The sequence below is a fragment of the Aspergillus tubingensis genome (genome assembly GCF_013340325.1).
Source record: "Aspergillus tubingensis WU-2223L DNA, scaffold_1, whole genome shotgun sequence".
NCBI classification, from domain to species: domain Eukaryota; kingdom Fungi; phylum Ascomycota; class Eurotiomycetes; order Eurotiales; family Aspergillaceae; genus Aspergillus; species Aspergillus tubingensis.
In genome coordinates this window covers 466193-482930 of record NW_023336275.1, presented here as the reverse complement: position 1 = coordinate 482930, position 16738 = coordinate 466193, and the positions used below count along the sequence as shown (strand labels likewise).

Here is a 16738-nt window from a genome sequence, read left to right as displayed (position 1 = left end):
TGTCTGGATGTTTCCGCATTGAATACGGATGTCCTCACACCTTAAGCGACGAAATATCCACCGAGTCGGTAAGTGGTCTACCAAATGGGAGGATGTCTCTTCTGTATAATTATGAGTATTACTACGAAAGCGGCTGCCTGGTTCCATCCATAATTCCTACCGCTACTCAATCGGACTTTCTAGAGGCGCATGTGTACTCTTTGCCCCACTACTGGCAATCCCTCTGGTTCCGTGGGACGATAGCCTACCCAGGGACTAGATAGATAGCAGTCTACTAGTAGATAACCTGCACTAATATTCAAAGAGGGCGAGCTGAAGTCAGATGAACTGACTGCAATCATTCTCAGCTTGGGTCCACTGCATTACAGCCAAAGTCATGTCAACTGAAATGATCGATGTTCCTGCGTCCAAATAATTTTTATCTTTTCAAGTATGTAGGAATCCCAACAGGAGTCTGAACCAAGCTGTCTCTGTCTGTGCGGATGGAAGTGCGGTAACAAGGACCGTCCTACACAATACTTGATCTTTACGCTCCGGTTGTTGCTTTCCGGTCTATCCATTGCTAGCTCAATAAAGTGAGTGTCTACCTTGCAGACACTGAACCAAATGAAGTAATAGCACATAGCGTCCGTACGCGGCAGACCAAAAATGACTACTAAGTTCCGATGCGCGAATAGAAGCCATGGCCATCTGCCAGTCGACCGTACGACCTACTCACTAGGGCGACTGTGGGTGTCAATGCTGTCTCCCCCCCTTCCAATCCATTTTTCGTCATTTTCCATTTCTCATTTTCCATCCTTCAAATCAGATTACTATAAATGTAATCATGTTTCACAACACTTTCTTCACCTCACAGTTCCCCTGATCAAGACGAAGTCAAAGCTAACATCGATATCTCTGCGTTCAGAGATTTTGTTCATGAGCCTTGGGGAGTGTTCTTTCTACAACTAAGGACAGAGTTTGGGTGGCGGGTAGAATGAAGGTAAGGTGTTCCTTCAACCTTCAACGTAGAAAGAGGAAAGAATAAGTGAGCAGGGAAAGCGGCGGCTGAAACACGCGGTGCTTCGGGCTGGTCGGGATCAGTATTGTATTTGCATGTCGGACTGCACTTCATAGGATGAGCTATTTACCATGCCACTCTACAACTCTGAAAATATAGGGCAGTCATGTTCTAAGAGAAAAATCAAGCAATGAAATGGGATGAATATATCTCATTTCACCACAACACCCAGCGTGAGAACTTCCATCCTTCCCGTTTCAACTTCCCCCACGGGTGACCGACCAGGCACGGAGTCGATCGCAGGCACCGCCGTGATCATCCGTCCGTATCCATCGGGCTAGTGTCGAATGCGGGCAAAAGCGTCAGCCAAGTGGACCTGACTAAACAGTGCCTTAAAAGTACTCGTCCGCCTGTTGCTTCTTTTAGCAGCGGGACACGTCAGGTGATACCACGTGACGCGGGTGCTGTCGTCACCAGATGGATGCACTTTGATTAGCATCGACCAACAACGACGAGCTTTGGGAAATGAGATGATCCATAAAACTGTCCTCGTTTCCATTATCACCTCTCTGTCTGTCCGGTCCCTTTTTTCCGCGTCCTGTCTAGCCCCCAAAACTCTCTTTGCATGCTTCTGCAACCCCCCTGGATCTCTTGGGTCAAACAGTCTCTCTTTTTAAGTTGACTTACGATGATTATTATTGATTGATTGACTGATCCGATCGATCAAGACCCTGGATTTCCCCGTACTGCGACTAACTAGTTACTCCTACTACCTCCTTCCTCCGCTGCCGCATGTCGAACGCCCCTCCAGAATCGCCATGATTTCCGCATCACCGGTTCCCGTGGGGTCCAGCGTCTTTTTTACTTTGGCCCTCCTTACGATCTCTGTGCTAGTTTTGTTACTTCTGCGACGCTTTCTCACTCTCCGCGCGACTCCGGCCTACCTTTCCATCCCCGTCTTCCTTGCACTCGCCCTTCCGGCCAGTGTAGTTCTTCTAGTACCAATTGATCTAGCATCGAGCTCGCGCGATGGCGGAGGCCCCACGGCCATCTGGCTACCCGACCGTCTAATTCTCGTCTCCTGGCGCATTGCTTACTGGCTAATCTTTGTGCTGACATGGTAGGTGATGTGCAGCACGATGTGTCCGGTCGCAACCGTCACAATCTAGATCAATCACTAACGCTTTACTTCCTCTCAGGGCCATCCTTCCTTTACTCGGAGAATACATTGATTCGGGCTACCGTGATCCGAAGGGTCGCATTCAATATTCCATTCGCTCCAATGCGCGGTACCAACTGATTGTTCTGTGCTGTGCAACGGTCGGATTAATCTACATCTCGATCCAGAATGGCTTTGAATTCACCTCGATTAAGACGCTAGTGATGGCTCTTGCATATGTTTGGGGTCTGGTTCTGGCCATCTATCTGATGGGTCACGGACTTGTGTCCATTCCCCGCACGCTCTTCCGTAACTCCAACGTCAGTGGTCGTCTGCGGAGAATCCAAGCACATGCTCCGAAACTGCACGACCGTTTGATGGACGCCATTAATGACCTGGAAAGCTTGGAGTCGCAAGTTGCTCAATTGCAGCGTCGCAAAACGGGCACCGCTCGCGATTTTCAGGAATGGATTGATGAATTGGCAGAGACCTCGAACCCGCCCGAGCTGCGTTCGGGGCTCTTGGAACATGCGGAGGGGCCCGGCACTATCCCTGCCGTCATTACTGAACGTTACCTTGCGGACTTGACCCGACGTCTTCAGCGCGCTCGGCATCAGAAGGCTCGCTTCGTCGATGAGTGGGATCGCTTGGTCCTATCCGCAGCAGACATGCAGGCAATTATCAATGCGTCGGCATCTAAGAAGCTCGAGTTTATTCACTCCCCCCATCGAGCATCTTGGCTCCCGAGCCTGAACTTCCTGAGTCCCTATATGCGCTACCACCTCTATGTGCATGTCATCCCAAACGTACGACTTGCACTAGGCGCAGTTTTCTCGGCGGCCTCCGTGTGCGTTGTCTGGTCGGAGTTGGTCAAGTCCTTGGCGCCTCGGCTATCCGTTGTGACGCTTTCTATAGTTTCTTACCACAAGGAGCCTGCGCCGGTCGACTTTGGGCGCCAATTGATTGCCTCTGCTTGGCTGTTGTACATGTGCTCGGCAGCATTAGTGGGTGTCAACGACGCCAAAGTGTGGGGCAACCGTGCTTTGGTCCGCCGAAACACGTACGGGGAGAGCGCCTGTTGGTATGCGGGGCTAGTCGCCAGACTGACAGTTCCCATCGCTTACAACTTCTTGACCTTTTTGCCTGCGACGGTCCGGCAGAACACTACTTTTTACAAGTTCTTGGGCCGGTTCATTGACCTTACCCCGCTCGGAAAGGGCTTTGATTACTTCTTCCCGGTCTTCATTCTGGTGCCTATCGGTGCCACCCTATTCAATCTCTACGGTCGCGTCCAGAACATCTGCAGCTGGGGTCTTCTGGAAGAAGAAGACGATGATCTGGAGAACAACCCCGGTGGCTACGGACTAGGTGGGTGGCGAGAGGGGCGTGATCTTATCGACCGGGAGCTCAACGGCCTCGGCTCTTTGGGACTCTCCCCTCGTGGCGGTCGGTCACCTCGCCCGTCCAGTCGCATTGACGATGACACGCCAGCATTTTCCTCCTCTCGCACCGCGCTGCTGGAGAATTCTAGAACCCCTCGGGCCTCCAGAGGAACACCTGCCACGACTCCGTTGATGGAAGATGAGGATGAAGATAACTTTTTCCAGTCCTTCGCTCATCGAGTGAGGAACACATTTGAAACCGCCAGCAAGCCCCAGTGGCTGCAGGGCGACTCCTTCCGTCTTCCCAGATGGATGGGCAGCGAAAGCAATGAGGGTGATAGCGGACTGGCAAGGTGGTTTGGTGGTCGACCAGCACCTGGCGGAGTCCGACTGTAAGAACACTGACCGGTCGGTAATGTAACCTGACTTGCTGCATGGCGAAGGCGTTGCTGGTAGACACTTTTACATGGTAATGTTTATAGATGTACATAGTATACATAGCTCTCAATGACAGTTTTGCGCTTATCCTGTATACTTTGTTTGTGTACTACCCCAGCCGCTTCACATCTAGCCACAGATAGTATCCAGCATCATACTGATTTCTCAATGCAGTACTAGCGATACCCAACAAACACCATGAATATCACAGTAAGCATCAGCATCAACCTTTATCTTCATACTATCTCATCTCATCTAGCATGATCTCTCCCGATCACAACGGCTGCGGGGAACCCTAGATACTAGATAACCTGCTACCCACTCACCTGTTTTAGTGCCATGTCGATCACGCTGCAGGAGTCAGGGTAAGCAAGCAAGCAAGCAAGCTAAATCCCCCATGTCCAGCATGATACAGCAGGTAGGTAGGTACCTGACACCTGCTGGTCATATCGAATGCATATGCATATCACTTAGACAAGGGGGCGTGCTTACACAGGATGGATGGATGGATAGATAAGCCTGATGAAGGTTCTAGGTCATGGTAAGAGAAATAATACTACTTTGTCACCTTGGTATCCTCTAAGCTGATAAGTTACCCCAGATGAAGAACTCGATAAAATACATACACACAAGGCTTAACCTCTCCAAACCTACTACTTAGAATAAAAGTCTATCCGGTCGCTGTTCTCGAGCCAAAGTTTGATCTATTTACTGTATTCTGCTGGTACCTAACTATCATACTGAACGAGCTCTGACGGGCGGGGTCAATGTCCTGTCCTCGTATTTGTAGCGTTAGTCTGACATGGATAGCCAGACTTAGTTCTGGATCATGTCGATCGGTAGGTAAGTAACTTTCATTGTTCACCTCTAGAACTGTTTTTGCCACTCAGCAGCTGAGGGTTTGCTGCCTATAAGGCTCCAAGAGCAAAAAATAAAATAGAATAAGATAAAGGGTTGGTGTTATTTCTGCGAAAATGAAACCCAATCTGACGTGCGCGGTGCATTGCCACGTGTGGTCGATCAAATGGGCTGGTAGCCTATGATGAAGAGGGGGTAATGTAGGGTCTTGTGTGTAGGTTGGTTGTGTTTGGTCTGTTGGGTGTTATATTGAAGTACTTTGATGCGGTATATTTCTCCAGTGGTGATATCGTAGTATAGATAGTATGAGTATGCCTGGGCGGGAAGAATATAGATTTGAGTCACTGGCTTGGCAGATTATGCTTTTCCCCTGTAAGCCTTGAAGACCACATGGTGTGGCTCGTGTTGTTGTTTGTCGTGTGAGGAGGAAGGGGAAAAAAGCAATGAGAAAGGCATAGCAGCCTTGTCAGGAGATCATTAGTAGTAGTACCTACTACTGGAGGATATATGCCTGTCTGCCTTGAGCAACAAGTAACTAGTAAGTAGTAACACCAAAGTAAGTTGACTGCGCAACTCCGATTGCGGGCAGCAGCAGCTCCACCGCAGGATTTGCGGCTGCGGCAAAAAAAAAGCCCTCTCCGCCTTATCTGCCTGGTCCGGAGCTCAAGTGGCCATCTTCCATGACCTCAAACACGCCCTTCCCCTGTCGTCATCCCCCTTCATTGCCTCGTGCCCTGGCCGTCAATCCATGAGCCAGCTGCTCTCGCACATTTCTCTGTCCTCGCTGGGCGAGACGTGTGCATCCTACTTAGACCACGTCACCACCAACCTTCCTCCGTCCTTGCACACTCTCCACCATCAACTCATCGCCACGCTCTCATCAGCCAAAGACTCGACTCCCCTGCGCCTGCTTACGCCCTGGCCCGAACTACTAGCGGACCACCCCGACGGCGCATACACCACACCCGTCGCTTACACCCTCATCGTCTGTACAATTGTCATTCTCGTCATGTCCTGGCGCACTCCGTTCGCCAACTTCTGGCGCCGCGGTTACACCAACGTCGACAATACCCCCCAAGTCACCGACAACGACTACAGCTACATCACACAAGATGATATCGTCAACCCACCCGCGAACACGTATCGCAATCAATACGCAGGAGCGGAGGATACCGAGCCCGACACTCTTATTCTGAAACACCGCAAGGAAAAGTACGATCTGCACTTCCCGGCTTACGCTATCAACGACGGCGCCCTCAGCGTGGGTCAACTGAGACAGCGGGCAGCGGAGGCGACGCGCACCCCTGATCCGAAGCGGATCAAACTGCTCTACAAGGGGAAGTTGTTGGACAACGACTCGCTGCCGTGTCGGTCGGAGGGTCTCAAACAACAGTCGGAAGTGCTATGTGTCGTCTCCGGAGTGGAGCCGGGGGAGAGCTCGCCTAGTGAATTGTCCGAGGCGGAGGCTGACAGGAACGCGGAATCCGCCCGTCAGGAGGGATCTGGTCGCAAGAAGTCGGGCAAGAACAAGAAGCGCAACGGCAAGAAGAAGGGCAGAAAGCAGGCCGACGGCTCAACTACCCTCCCACCTCCCGCCGAAGAACCTCCGCGCCCGTCCAACGGAACCGGCATGCCGCCCCCAGCACCCAATTTGAAGTCGTTCAACAACCCGATCGACCAAGTGAACGCCCTGTCGTCGTACCTGCAGCGTGAGCTTGTTCCTCTCTGCGAGGACTACATCACGAACACACCGGCGGATGCCAAGTCGCGCGAGTTCGAGTATAAGAAGCTGACGGAGACGATCCTGGCGCAGGTTCTTCTGAATGCGGACAACATCAACCCCGACGGTGTGCAGGAGATCCGTGATGCGCGTCGGGCTCTTGTCAAGTCAGCTCAGAACGCGCTCAACAGTCTGGACCAGGTCAGCAGGACATAAGACGTCGCGGCTGGCAAATAATGCAACTTTTGCTTTTTCTTCTGTACATGAGAGATGGGAATATTCCAGGGAAAGATGATCATAATAATACAACGAAATAGAGAACACATTAACCTTTTGCTACCTTCATTTGCTTTGCTTTGTTAGGGTCTGTCTGTCGGGTGCCATCCAGGAGCTACTTATCTAGAACAGATAGACCTCCCTCGTGCATCGAGACCATGACCACGACCACGACTGAGTTCATGCTGCACATACATACAAATGCTGCGGGTTTTACCTCTGATTTGCATGGGACGGCGTCCGGATGATTAAATTGAATGGGCTGGTGGTTGGGGGTTGGTTGGTTCCTTGCAGGATATTGATTGCGATAGTCCGTACAAATCAGTGTGTTTCTACCACTTGCTCACTTACATATATTTCACACATACATACACATGTGGACCACGTGTTCAAGTAAGTAAGTAGTATTAGTAGTGTTCGGATGCGGTGAACTACTAGATCATGAGCGCAAGATACTCTCCGAGCCAACCACAACACTCACTCATGGTCGGTCAGGTCAATCAAGGATATCCTGGTTCAGACACAACCCTCAAAGTTCAGGATGACCTTGGTCAGAACAAACCTTGACGTTGATGTTGAGCCTGTCAGCGCCCGTGGCGTAGTCCACGGAGCAAGCCATCTGGTGATTAGAAGTTGCTGGTTGGTAATGGGCGATACTGGTACTGTTTGGTCATGGATTGGGTTGGGTAGGGTAGGTAAAGGCAAGGAGATTGTTACAGGGAAGTTGGAAATTTACCCGACTTTTGATGGTGAGGCTATCAGATTGGAACTGGGGATAACAACTTCTATTTATGATTATTATTGTTATTATTTTTTTGGTAAGGAATTGAGTTTTAATTCTGTCTCCGTCAAGATGCAGAGAAAGTGATAGAGTCATGGTTTCTTATTTTAATCCCGCGGGACTGTAACTGGCAGGGATTGGGTAGATCATACTAACGGTGTCTACTAGTAGTACAGCAAGTACAGTAGTAGTGGAACTGGAAGGTGTGTGATGGGATCATGGGAGATCTACTTCCTACTTACCAGGCGGATCCTGAACTAGTGGCCTCGCTTAAAGATGCAAGATGGGAGAGATGTATCACAACGCAATCGAGAACAGAAACTCAAAGATGTGACTTGAAGTAGCCTCGGTTGGCGTTCTCGATGTCATATCGACCCGTCACTGGGGAAATTGCATATTGTATCGATCCAGCTCCTCGGTGCTCAAGGCAGACAGGCAAACAATAGGCAGAACTTGGATCTCAATATACTGAATTCCCTCAATTTATGAGAAAAAAAAATATTTACAGTATGTAGGGAACAAGATGGAAGCAATGTGACGGCTCAGCTGCAGGGTTTGGCAAAAAGTCCAGAAATACTGTAGATAGACTGCACACATGGACGTTGACGGGGAAGACAGGGAAAAAAGAACAGTTTTCGGTGCCAGTCAGTTGGGTAACGATGGATCGACAGTGAGATGTACTCCTTTTGGGTTTAGTTTAACACAGTTTAGTTCTCGAGACAATTGCTGGGAATTGTTCTTTTCTTTTTCTAGTCGGCGATGGTCGGAGTGATTGGCCAGACCAGTTCTAGGCTTGTCTGATAGTCACCGGGAAGCTAATCCTGAAGGAGATTGGGACTTTTTTCCCCCCGTGTCTCTCTCTCTCTCTCTGTTCTGCCTTTCTGTCTTGGTTCTCGACATTATTCTCTCTCTCTCCCTCCGTTTCTCCTCTTCTCCTCCCCTCTCATCTTTTAGCCCTTCTTCTTCCCTTCCATTCGGCTTCTTCTGGGTTGGGACCCTTGGACAGTGCACTTCCTCTATTCTTTTCTTCCTCATCTTATACCTACTTACTATCTCTATTGAGCTTTTCTTTAATCAGCTTCCCCCGGAGTGTCAACGAATCAGTTTTGGCGCCACGGGTCCAGCCACATCTCTTTGCAACCACTCCTTTTCCTTGGACTTCTTCCTTCCCCTCCTCCTCTTCTTCCTTCTCCGCCTCTCCTCTTTCTTCCTCTTCTCCTCCTCCCAGTCGTTTGACTCTCGACTCTTCTCTGCCCCTCATCGAAGCTCATCATTTTCTCTCCTATCCATTTAACTTCCCCCCTAATTCATCTACCTCGACACTATTCTATTTTCTTCCAATCCCCCGACCGGTCCTGATTCTCGGATCCCGACACTGCTAGCCGTCTGCCAACCGCCGTCGGCCTATAATAGTGCCCAGCCCGGAGTTACGTCCACGGTACCCATCCCGCCGGTCCCTGACTTCCTCTTCCACCCCCCGGGAATTACATATTGCGCTGCAATTTTAAGGCTCCGGCTTCTCCACTTCCCTGGCTGTTTACGATTTCCTCCTTTCGGAGCATCTCTCGTGTTCCGCTTCTTCCCCCCCTTTCCCACCGACTCGTGCCCTCTACCTCCCAACCACCTACCCCTCACATCGTACATACACTTGTTGGAGTCTCGGCTTAGGGGATCTTCGAGACAAACGGTCCAGCACGATTGCTGTTTCTGGTCTGTGCGCTACTGGGATGGCCTGATCGGGGAACAAGACGGGAAGGGCAAAAAAATTATTCACCTAGTGATCAGACTCTCTTTAATCATCCTGCACGCACCTTCGCCGCACCACGGGTTCCAGCTGGCCTGGCCTTGACTGAATCTTAATAATTGCTGTTGGAATGGCGGGGACAGCTACCGCGACTTACACGACAGATGTTTGGACGTCACCCAGCATAGATGGGGGTCAGTGGGAGTACGCTGTCCCGATTCGACAGGATGTAAGTGTGTTACACTCCCGACATACCTTTCTGCGGTGCTCTGATGCAATCGCGCCGATCGTTCTGGCCTTCGCGGGCCAAAAGCCGGACTGGCATGCTAACCTGGGTTTCGGTAGAGTACTAAGCATCGCTCAAAATCACGGTCCTCCCACGATTCACACGCCAGGTCCAGGGAGCGTAATTCCAAGGGCTCTCGCAGCTCCTCGCTATCGCGTCACGCCTATGCTCACGAGCACTTGACCTCCCGGGGCCGCCCACAAGTTAGCCACAGCCGACGCGGAAGTGAAGCAGGCAGCTCACGCTCAATCTACGGACACGATGTAGCCAGTCGTAGCGCCGGCAATGTCAAAGACTCGACGGATTCTCTTTATCGAAAGGGGTCGGTGAGGCACGGCGAGTGGCACGAGGGAATGGGCATGTATACGGACGAGATCGACCAGGACAATTGGATCCATCGCGACAAGCTGGCCAAGATTGAGAGTGAGGAGCTGCAGCAGGCTGCCATTCTGCTACAACGTCGGGCGGGTGAGGGCAACAAGACGCGCACAAAGAACTACGACTCGTATGGAACACCTGCCAGCTCCCCACCGACCGAGCAACTGGAACCCTGGCCCAGTTTGCACGGCGATTCCCAGCTCCGGGAACATAGCGGGTCTCCAACCTTCCCAGAAGAAGGTGAAGAGCGTGGAAGGTGGGATTCTCGTCGACAGGAAGAGGGCATGGCCAATGGAGCGGCTGGCTTCTACCGCAACCCCGGACTTCGCAAAAGCTCTTCGCGGATACCCATTCCCTCGGGTATCCCAGTACCGGTCTCTCCCAATCCCGAGAACGGCGGACGGGAATTCTCCAAGCAGCGCAGCCGCGCGAATACCAACGGGGATGACGATACTTTGTCCTTCGGGATGCCCCGTCGGGCTAGTGAGCCGATGTCGGTGGACTCTGCCCAGAACATTACTCCGGCAGGAAGCCGGCCTGGCAGTCGCGGGAACACCCTACAAAATGCGGCCGGTAGGAAGACCACCAAGGGCGGTGCTACCAATCGCAAGACGTCGGCTCCTCCGTCGACTACACGAAAGGCGACCCCGAGAAGCCGGGCACCGTCTAGTACGTTGCGGGCCACGAAAGCCGCTGAGAATCGTCCCATTAACCGGCCGGAAGGCGATCCTCCGTGGTTGGCGACGATGTACAAGCCCGATCCGCGTCTTCCGCCTGACCAGCAGATTCTTCCCACACATGCACGACGCATGCAGCAGGAGCAGTGGGAGAAGGAAGGCAAGACGCCTACCACGTATGATCGGGAGTTCGCTCCGCTAGCCATCGGGCCGGATGGGCCAAAGCCCTCTGAGAAGCCGGCACCCAAGGAAGAGGAGCCGGAGCCGGAGCCGATCGAACAGAACGAAAAGGTGGAGAAAGAAGAAGTGCCAGAGCAGAAGACCCCGAACTTGGAGACACCGTCCAAGGAGTCGGGACGGCCGAACTCGGGCACGGGCTACAGCACGATGCCGCGGGTACATGAACCACCACAGGCGGCGCTGCAGCCAAAATGGAGCCCGCCAGTGGTGACTGCGCAGGAACCGCCGCCGAAGGAGAAGGGCTGCGGATGCTGCATCGTGATGTAGGGGGAGGACGCATTCGTTTTGAGTGGCATATGTCCGTCATTTAAGATACCTATTTCCTGCATTGTGGATTTGTTTTTTCAGCGAGCTGGGTGGTGTTTGATCTGACTAGGATTTTAATAGCTATCCACCTTTTACTTCTTGTCGTTCCTTGGAGACTTTTTACTCTCATTTGATTCCCTATCTGTTGATTTCAGTGTTTTGTGCACCTGCATTGAGCGGTCATTACGACATCACGCGTCTTTCCTTGAACATGCATTGATTTTCTTTGTGCATATCGTTATAGACAAAGTTCACAATTATATTAAATATTTATTTCAATTAGTATACAACAACCAGTATACATCCAACAATATACATGGTTAAGTGACCGTTCTAGAACCCCCCATATAACCCATCATTAATAAGCCACCCCCCAGCACCCCTCATTACATAATCACCCTAGCGCACCTTGCGTAATCCGACCATCCGCTCTCCTCATTCCATCATTCATCCATTCAATTCATTAATTTATTCCATCCTATCTGATCGATTCCATCATCCCGCTGAAACCTTGATTAAACCCATTCCACCCAATCTTATAAATAACCCCACTTCCCCCTCCCTCCTCCTCTCCTCTTCTCTTCTTTTTAGATTAGACTACCAGTCAATACCGCCACCATTTCCTCCATCTTCACCCGTCTCTTCGGCTCTTTTGCCGCTCCTTCTCCCACCATGTCCGCCGCTGCTAAGACTAAGGCCCAGACCTTGATTAATGAGAATGGCGTTGGTAGGTACCCCCATCCCAGCATTGATTGTGTCATACATGATGTATCAGTGTAACGTTGTGTGGAGAAACCAATTCGCTAATATTTTATGGTATATAGTCGTCTTCTCCAAATCCTACTGCCCTTACTGCCAAGCAAGCAAGAACTTACTGAATGAGCTCGGCGCGAAGTACACTGCTCTTGAGTTGGATCAGCTGCGTAAGCTTCCTTCCCCTTACCCTATCCTTCTTTCCCCATTCTCTTGAGAGAGAGATTCTTTATGGAAATCGTGTGCTGATATATGTGTGCTGTGTACAGCCGACGGAGCCGACCTCCAGGACGCCCTCCAGGAAATCTCCAACCAGCGCACCGTCCCCAACATCTTCATTAGCCAGAAGCACATTGGTGGAAACTCGGACTTGCAGAGCAAGAAGGGTGCGGAGCTGAAGGGGTTGTTGGAGGCTGCTGGAGCTTTGTAGATATCTTGTCTTTTATGATATATCTGCGAAGCAGTGATAGGGGAGTAATGATAGATGATTGATTGGTGCTATCAGATCAGATCAGATCATATATAATACATACATACACTACATACTCGAACACCAGAAACAGGAAAGGAGTAGTAGAGTTTGAGAGAGGGAGAGAGAGGGATTATACAGTTCCAACCGGCCTCTCCACGACGCCCATAATCCCATCCACCACACTGCGTCTAGCCCCCTCACTCGAGACATTCTTCCCCGCCAAATAATTCAACCACACCAACCGACTGACCCTCTCATCCTTGACCCTACCCAAATACCGATCCGGCAGCGCATCCTTCCCCTCACCACCACCCTGAACCAACACATCCAACTGTCCCTTCTTGCCCCTCGCCAACACCAACACCTGTCCCTTAGGCACACTCTTCCTCTGCCCACCTCCAAAAAGGCCCTTAAACTCCCCCATAGCCTGACCAAACTCCTCGCCCTCAAACTCCCCCTTACCACCACCCTCAACCTTATTATACCTCTGCGCCCTGCCTGTAATGCCCCTCACCCACCCATCCCTCAAATGCAAGAAATCCGTATTCCTCGTCGGCACGACCCGAAACGCCGTCCTCAACCCATCCTTCTTCAACAACATATCCCACGCCTGCTCCCCCTTCTCCGCATCCAACAACAACTCCCTCAACTTCTCCCTCTCCATCGACACCAACGACGTCGCAGCCGTAGCCCCCACCTCATTATCAATCACCGACTCCGTCCCCTCCCCGGGAGGATGCACCGCCGTGCGCACAAGTCGTGATTGCAGCTCCGCCAAGTCCTCCTTCGCAACATACAATCCCACAACGTACACCTGGAAATTGAGGAATGAGACGGTCCGAATACCCAGTCCTAGGAGATGGTATTCCTCCTCGCCCTCACCATTGCTCTGCACAGGCAAATCCGTCGCGGACGCAGGAGTCTCCTCACTCTCCAACCACTTCGGCAGATGAATCACCGCCGGGAAATGCGGGATCGAGCTCGTTCCTGTCTCCACTTGGTCGGGGTTTCCGCTGGCGGATTGGATGTGCGTTAGCGTGGGCTTTGTGGGAAAGCCCGTGCTGGGGCCGTCGAGTTTGGTGGCACTGCCGCTGGTGGTGGTGTTCTCGATTTCGACTCCGTCGGTGGTAGTGGTGGCGGTGGTTTGTTCCAGACCGAATACGTCCGCTTTGATCACACCGTACATTCCGACGGCGCATACGATCATCCCTGTCGCGGAGATGTACATTGAGCGTTTGCTCCGCGCGAGGTCTTGTTCGCGGCTGCGGGGCGCGCGGGCGGCGCTGCGGAGGGGGTTGCTGGCTGTGGTGGTGGTGCTGGAGCGGAGGGTGCGGGTTGTGCTGTAGAGGCGGGTTTTGGGGGGGTTGGTGGAGGCGTGGAGGTGTTGAGCGCAGGTGCGCCATTGGGCGCGGGCGGCGCGGAGGGAAGGGGGTATCGGTGGCATATTGATTGTTTGTGTGTGTTGTGTTGATTGAATTTGTTGGGTTGGAGATGGATGTAAAGTCTGGATGGAGTATGGGGATGCGGTGGAAGTGAGCGGATCGGATGATTAGGGACACGTGATTAGAGCTGCCCTGATTGGACGGTTGAGGTAGTATAGCATTTAGTGGGCATTGAGGTGGATTGAAGGTTACTATGCTATTTAATGTCCTAGTATAAGTACTGTGTAATGATAATGTAGTTACTGCTACCGCTACTGCACCTCCACCTTGTACGTTCCTCCTCCGCTGACCGTCACTGTCGCTGTCGCGTTGGCATACTGCACCCCCCGGGTGATCTCCGTCCCGTCGATCTTGATAGATGGCTTTGCAGTGCCGACGAACGGCAGTGTGAGGTTTCCCTGGGTCCCGTGCGGAACCGTAAAGTCGAGCGTGTATCCCTTGTCTGTCTTTGACCATCCAGCCTGGAACTTTCCAAGCGAGGTCGTAAATCCACCCTCGGCGGACTGTAGATCGACAAACTGCGGGGCAATGCGCCAGGTCGCCCCCAGTGGAGATGTGACAGTTATCCCCACGATGTAGTTCGTCAGCGCCGACGTCGGTCCTGATGACCAGCCGTGCGAGTGTGACACATATGCCGTGTCATAGTAGTACCCGCGGCTACCGCGGTACCCGAACGTGCCGTTCTGTAGATAGCCTTCGATGACCGTGCTCTGTGTGCCGTTCGCGTTGTTGTAGTACCATCCCCAGCTGCGACGGATCAGCTCCAGTGCTCGTTGGGGCTGTCCCACGGTCAGATGGCCCTGGATCTCGAACGAGGAGATGAACGGGGAGATGTTCTCTGGCAGTTCGGGCGCCACGGCTCCAATCGGGGTCCAGTTGTCCGTTAGTCTTTCAGAAATGCTGGCGGCCCGGTCCGCATCCACGACCCCGAAGAGCAGGGCCATGCTGTTTGCGTCTTGAGGATGCAGGGTGGTGTCGGTGGCGTTGTCTTTGAATGCGCCGTACGATTCGTCCCAGCAGTATTCGTTGATGGCTTGACGCAGCTTCTCGGCTCGGCTAGTCCAGGTGCTGGACAGGTCGCCTGAATCTCCGGCCCAGGTGGCGAGCTCTGCGCCTGTGTTGAGGGTGTGATACAAGCTGGGACTGTTAGAAGGTAATGAGTGCATGATTAGGGCATTGCTCACATCATCTGCGCCTCGGAGTTGTTGTATCCCTGCTGCCATCTGGCCCAGTCGCGCGTGCCCGTGACGTTCAGCAAGCCGCTGGGATAAGTCACCTTGCCGTAGATATAATCCATAGCCTTCTGATAACCCTCCCAATTTTGCTCGAGGAAATCGCTGTCGTTGGTATAGAGCATGTAGTTGTAGGTCCCGACCATCGTCCACATGTGGTACGTGTCCGAGTCTTTTTGGCTCAGCGGCGGGCCAGACTCGTCGAATGCACCTGTCGAGTTGTTCTGAATAGTGTTAGTAGCTGAGAAATAGCACAGTCGCAATAATGTGATCTTACCTGAGTGTCGTACATAACCTGCAGCGCATTCTTGACACTGTCCAAGTCGCCCAAACTCACAAACGCCGAAGGCACAGCAATACCCATGTCACCCGGCCATACCGCACGGTCACGCTTCGCTCCGTCGACAATGATTGTATCACCAGGTCCAAGGGTGCAATTGTTTGCCCAGCCTTCGGCCATCGCCGGGATCTGACGCCCCGTGTCGGTCGGCACCTCGTTCGTCTGCAGAGTGTAGGCACCAGTGTACCAGATCTTGTTGAGCAAGTCGTCATTGGAGTGGAAGTACCCCTGATAGGCCTTCAAATTGGACCAGGTAGGCTGAAAGCCGATCTCCAAGCTCACATCCTCGATTTGAATGGTGGAGTTGTCGCTGGTGATCAGGAAAAGAGTCAGATAGCGAAATCCACCCCGCAAGCTCTTATCCGGCATCACATAGTAGTGGCTTCCGGCTTCGGTGAAATTACCATAGAGTGCACCATCAGGGCCTTTGAAGCCTCCATTTGACGAGTCCGACCACTCCCCAATATAGTTCTTCGCTTCGGTGAAGGCCACTCCTAATGCACCACTGCCTGTGGAGCTGAAGTTTACAGACACAATGCCGCCAACCTCTTTTCCAAAGTCATAGACCACCAATGACCCGTTTCCATGAAGTGCAAATGGGGTATAGTCTTCCGTCTTATCCGGTTGCGTAATGAGAAAGAGCTTCTCAGGATTCAGAGTCCTCGACGAGGGTGCGAAAATGTTCTTCTCCCACGGCCCGGAGAAAGCGCTGTCGGTCGGACCAGAGCAAGTGGTGTTGCGCCAACAGCTTTGAGCAACTGAGAGAGGAAGTAGAGCGAGCACGCCCGACAAGAGCCTGTGGCAGCGCATGGTTGCTGTCTTGTCTGTTCCGCAGACTGCAACACCAATTACCACACAGAGCAATATCCATTCTCCACCAGACACACGGGTCCATATAAACGTCTCGGCTCGAGATAATGTTCCCCCGGGCTTTTGCCCAGAAAGCGAAGAGGGGTCGCTAGCTTCGAAGGATTAATATCGCTGGCGTGCTCGTGCGGGACGGATCGATTGGCTTAACGGTCAGTCTGGGGTAAATTAGTCAGGTCAGTCTCGGCTGAATGGCGGATTGAATCAATCAAATATAAGCGAACAGGCAAGCTTTCTCACACGTTCAGGGGGCGGCGTTGGTTGGCTGCGCAGCAATAGGCTAGTAGGAATGCCGGCGTCATTGGTGGAATTTCCTACAGAGAGCCCGTCGATCGTGCATAAAGGCGTCATTCGAAGGCCAGTGCATGGAGTTCTCCCCGGGTTTTC

At 52.2% G+C, this 16738-nt stretch overlaps 6 protein-coding genes across 6 annotated transcripts; 4 read left to right on the top strand and 2 right to left on the bottom strand.

Annotated features, from left to right (window-relative positions):
• Positions 1-1818: 1818 nt before the first annotated feature.
• Positions 1819-3937, top strand: AtWU_00166 (LMBR1 domain-containing protein; the record flags this gene model as incomplete). The annotated part of the gene is made up of 2 exons (XM_035495282.1): positions 1819-2120; positions 2200-3937. The coding sequence occupies 2 exons, from the start codon at positions 1819-1821 to the stop codon at positions 3935-3937; spliced, it is 2040 nt and encodes a 679-aa protein (XP_035351175.1).
• A 1648-nt stretch (positions 3938-5585) lies between these two features.
• On the top strand, positions 5586-6773 carry AtWU_00165 (BAG family molecular chaperone regulator; the record flags this gene model as incomplete). The annotated part of the gene is made up of 1 exon (XM_035495281.1): positions 5586-6773. One exon carries the CDS (start codon positions 5586-5588, stop codon positions 6771-6773), a length of 1188 nt encoding a protein of 395 aa, XP_035351174.1.
• A 2715-nt stretch (positions 6774-9488) lies between these two features.
• On the top strand, positions 9489-11206 carry AtWU_00164 (uncharacterized protein; the record flags this gene model as incomplete). The annotated part of the gene is made up of 2 exons (XM_035495280.1): positions 9489-9587; positions 9704-11206. 2 exons carry the CDS (start codon positions 9489-9491, stop codon positions 11204-11206), a joined length of 1602 nt encoding a protein of 533 aa, XP_035351173.1.
• A 711-nt stretch (positions 11207-11917) lies between these two features.
• On the top strand, positions 11918-12428 carry AtWU_00163 (glutaredoxin; the record flags this gene model as incomplete). The annotated part of the gene is made up of 3 exons (XM_035495279.1): positions 11918-11972; positions 12070-12168; positions 12268-12428. 3 exons carry the CDS (start codon positions 11918-11920, stop codon positions 12426-12428), a joined length of 315 nt encoding a protein of 104 aa, XP_035351172.1.
• Positions 12429-12600: 172 nt separating this feature from the next.
• On the bottom strand, positions 12601-13914 carry AtWU_00162 (chalcone isomerase domain-containing protein; the record flags this gene model as incomplete). The annotated part of the gene is made up of 1 exon (XM_035495278.1): positions 12601-13914. The coding sequence occupies one exon, from the start codon at positions 13912-13914 to the stop codon at positions 12601-12603; it is 1314 nt and encodes a 437-aa protein (XP_035351171.1).
• Positions 13915-14163: 249 nt separating this feature from the next.
• On the bottom strand, positions 14164-16294 carry AtWU_00161 (putative alpha-L-rhamnosidase B; the record flags this gene model as incomplete). Its single annotated transcript, XM_035495277.1, has 3 exons — positions 14164-15049; positions 15097-15368; positions 15422-16294. The coding sequence occupies 3 exons, from the start codon at positions 16292-16294 to the stop codon at positions 14164-14166; spliced, it is 2031 nt and encodes a 676-aa protein (XP_035351170.1).
• Between the last annotated feature and the right edge of the window lie 444 nt (positions 16295-16738).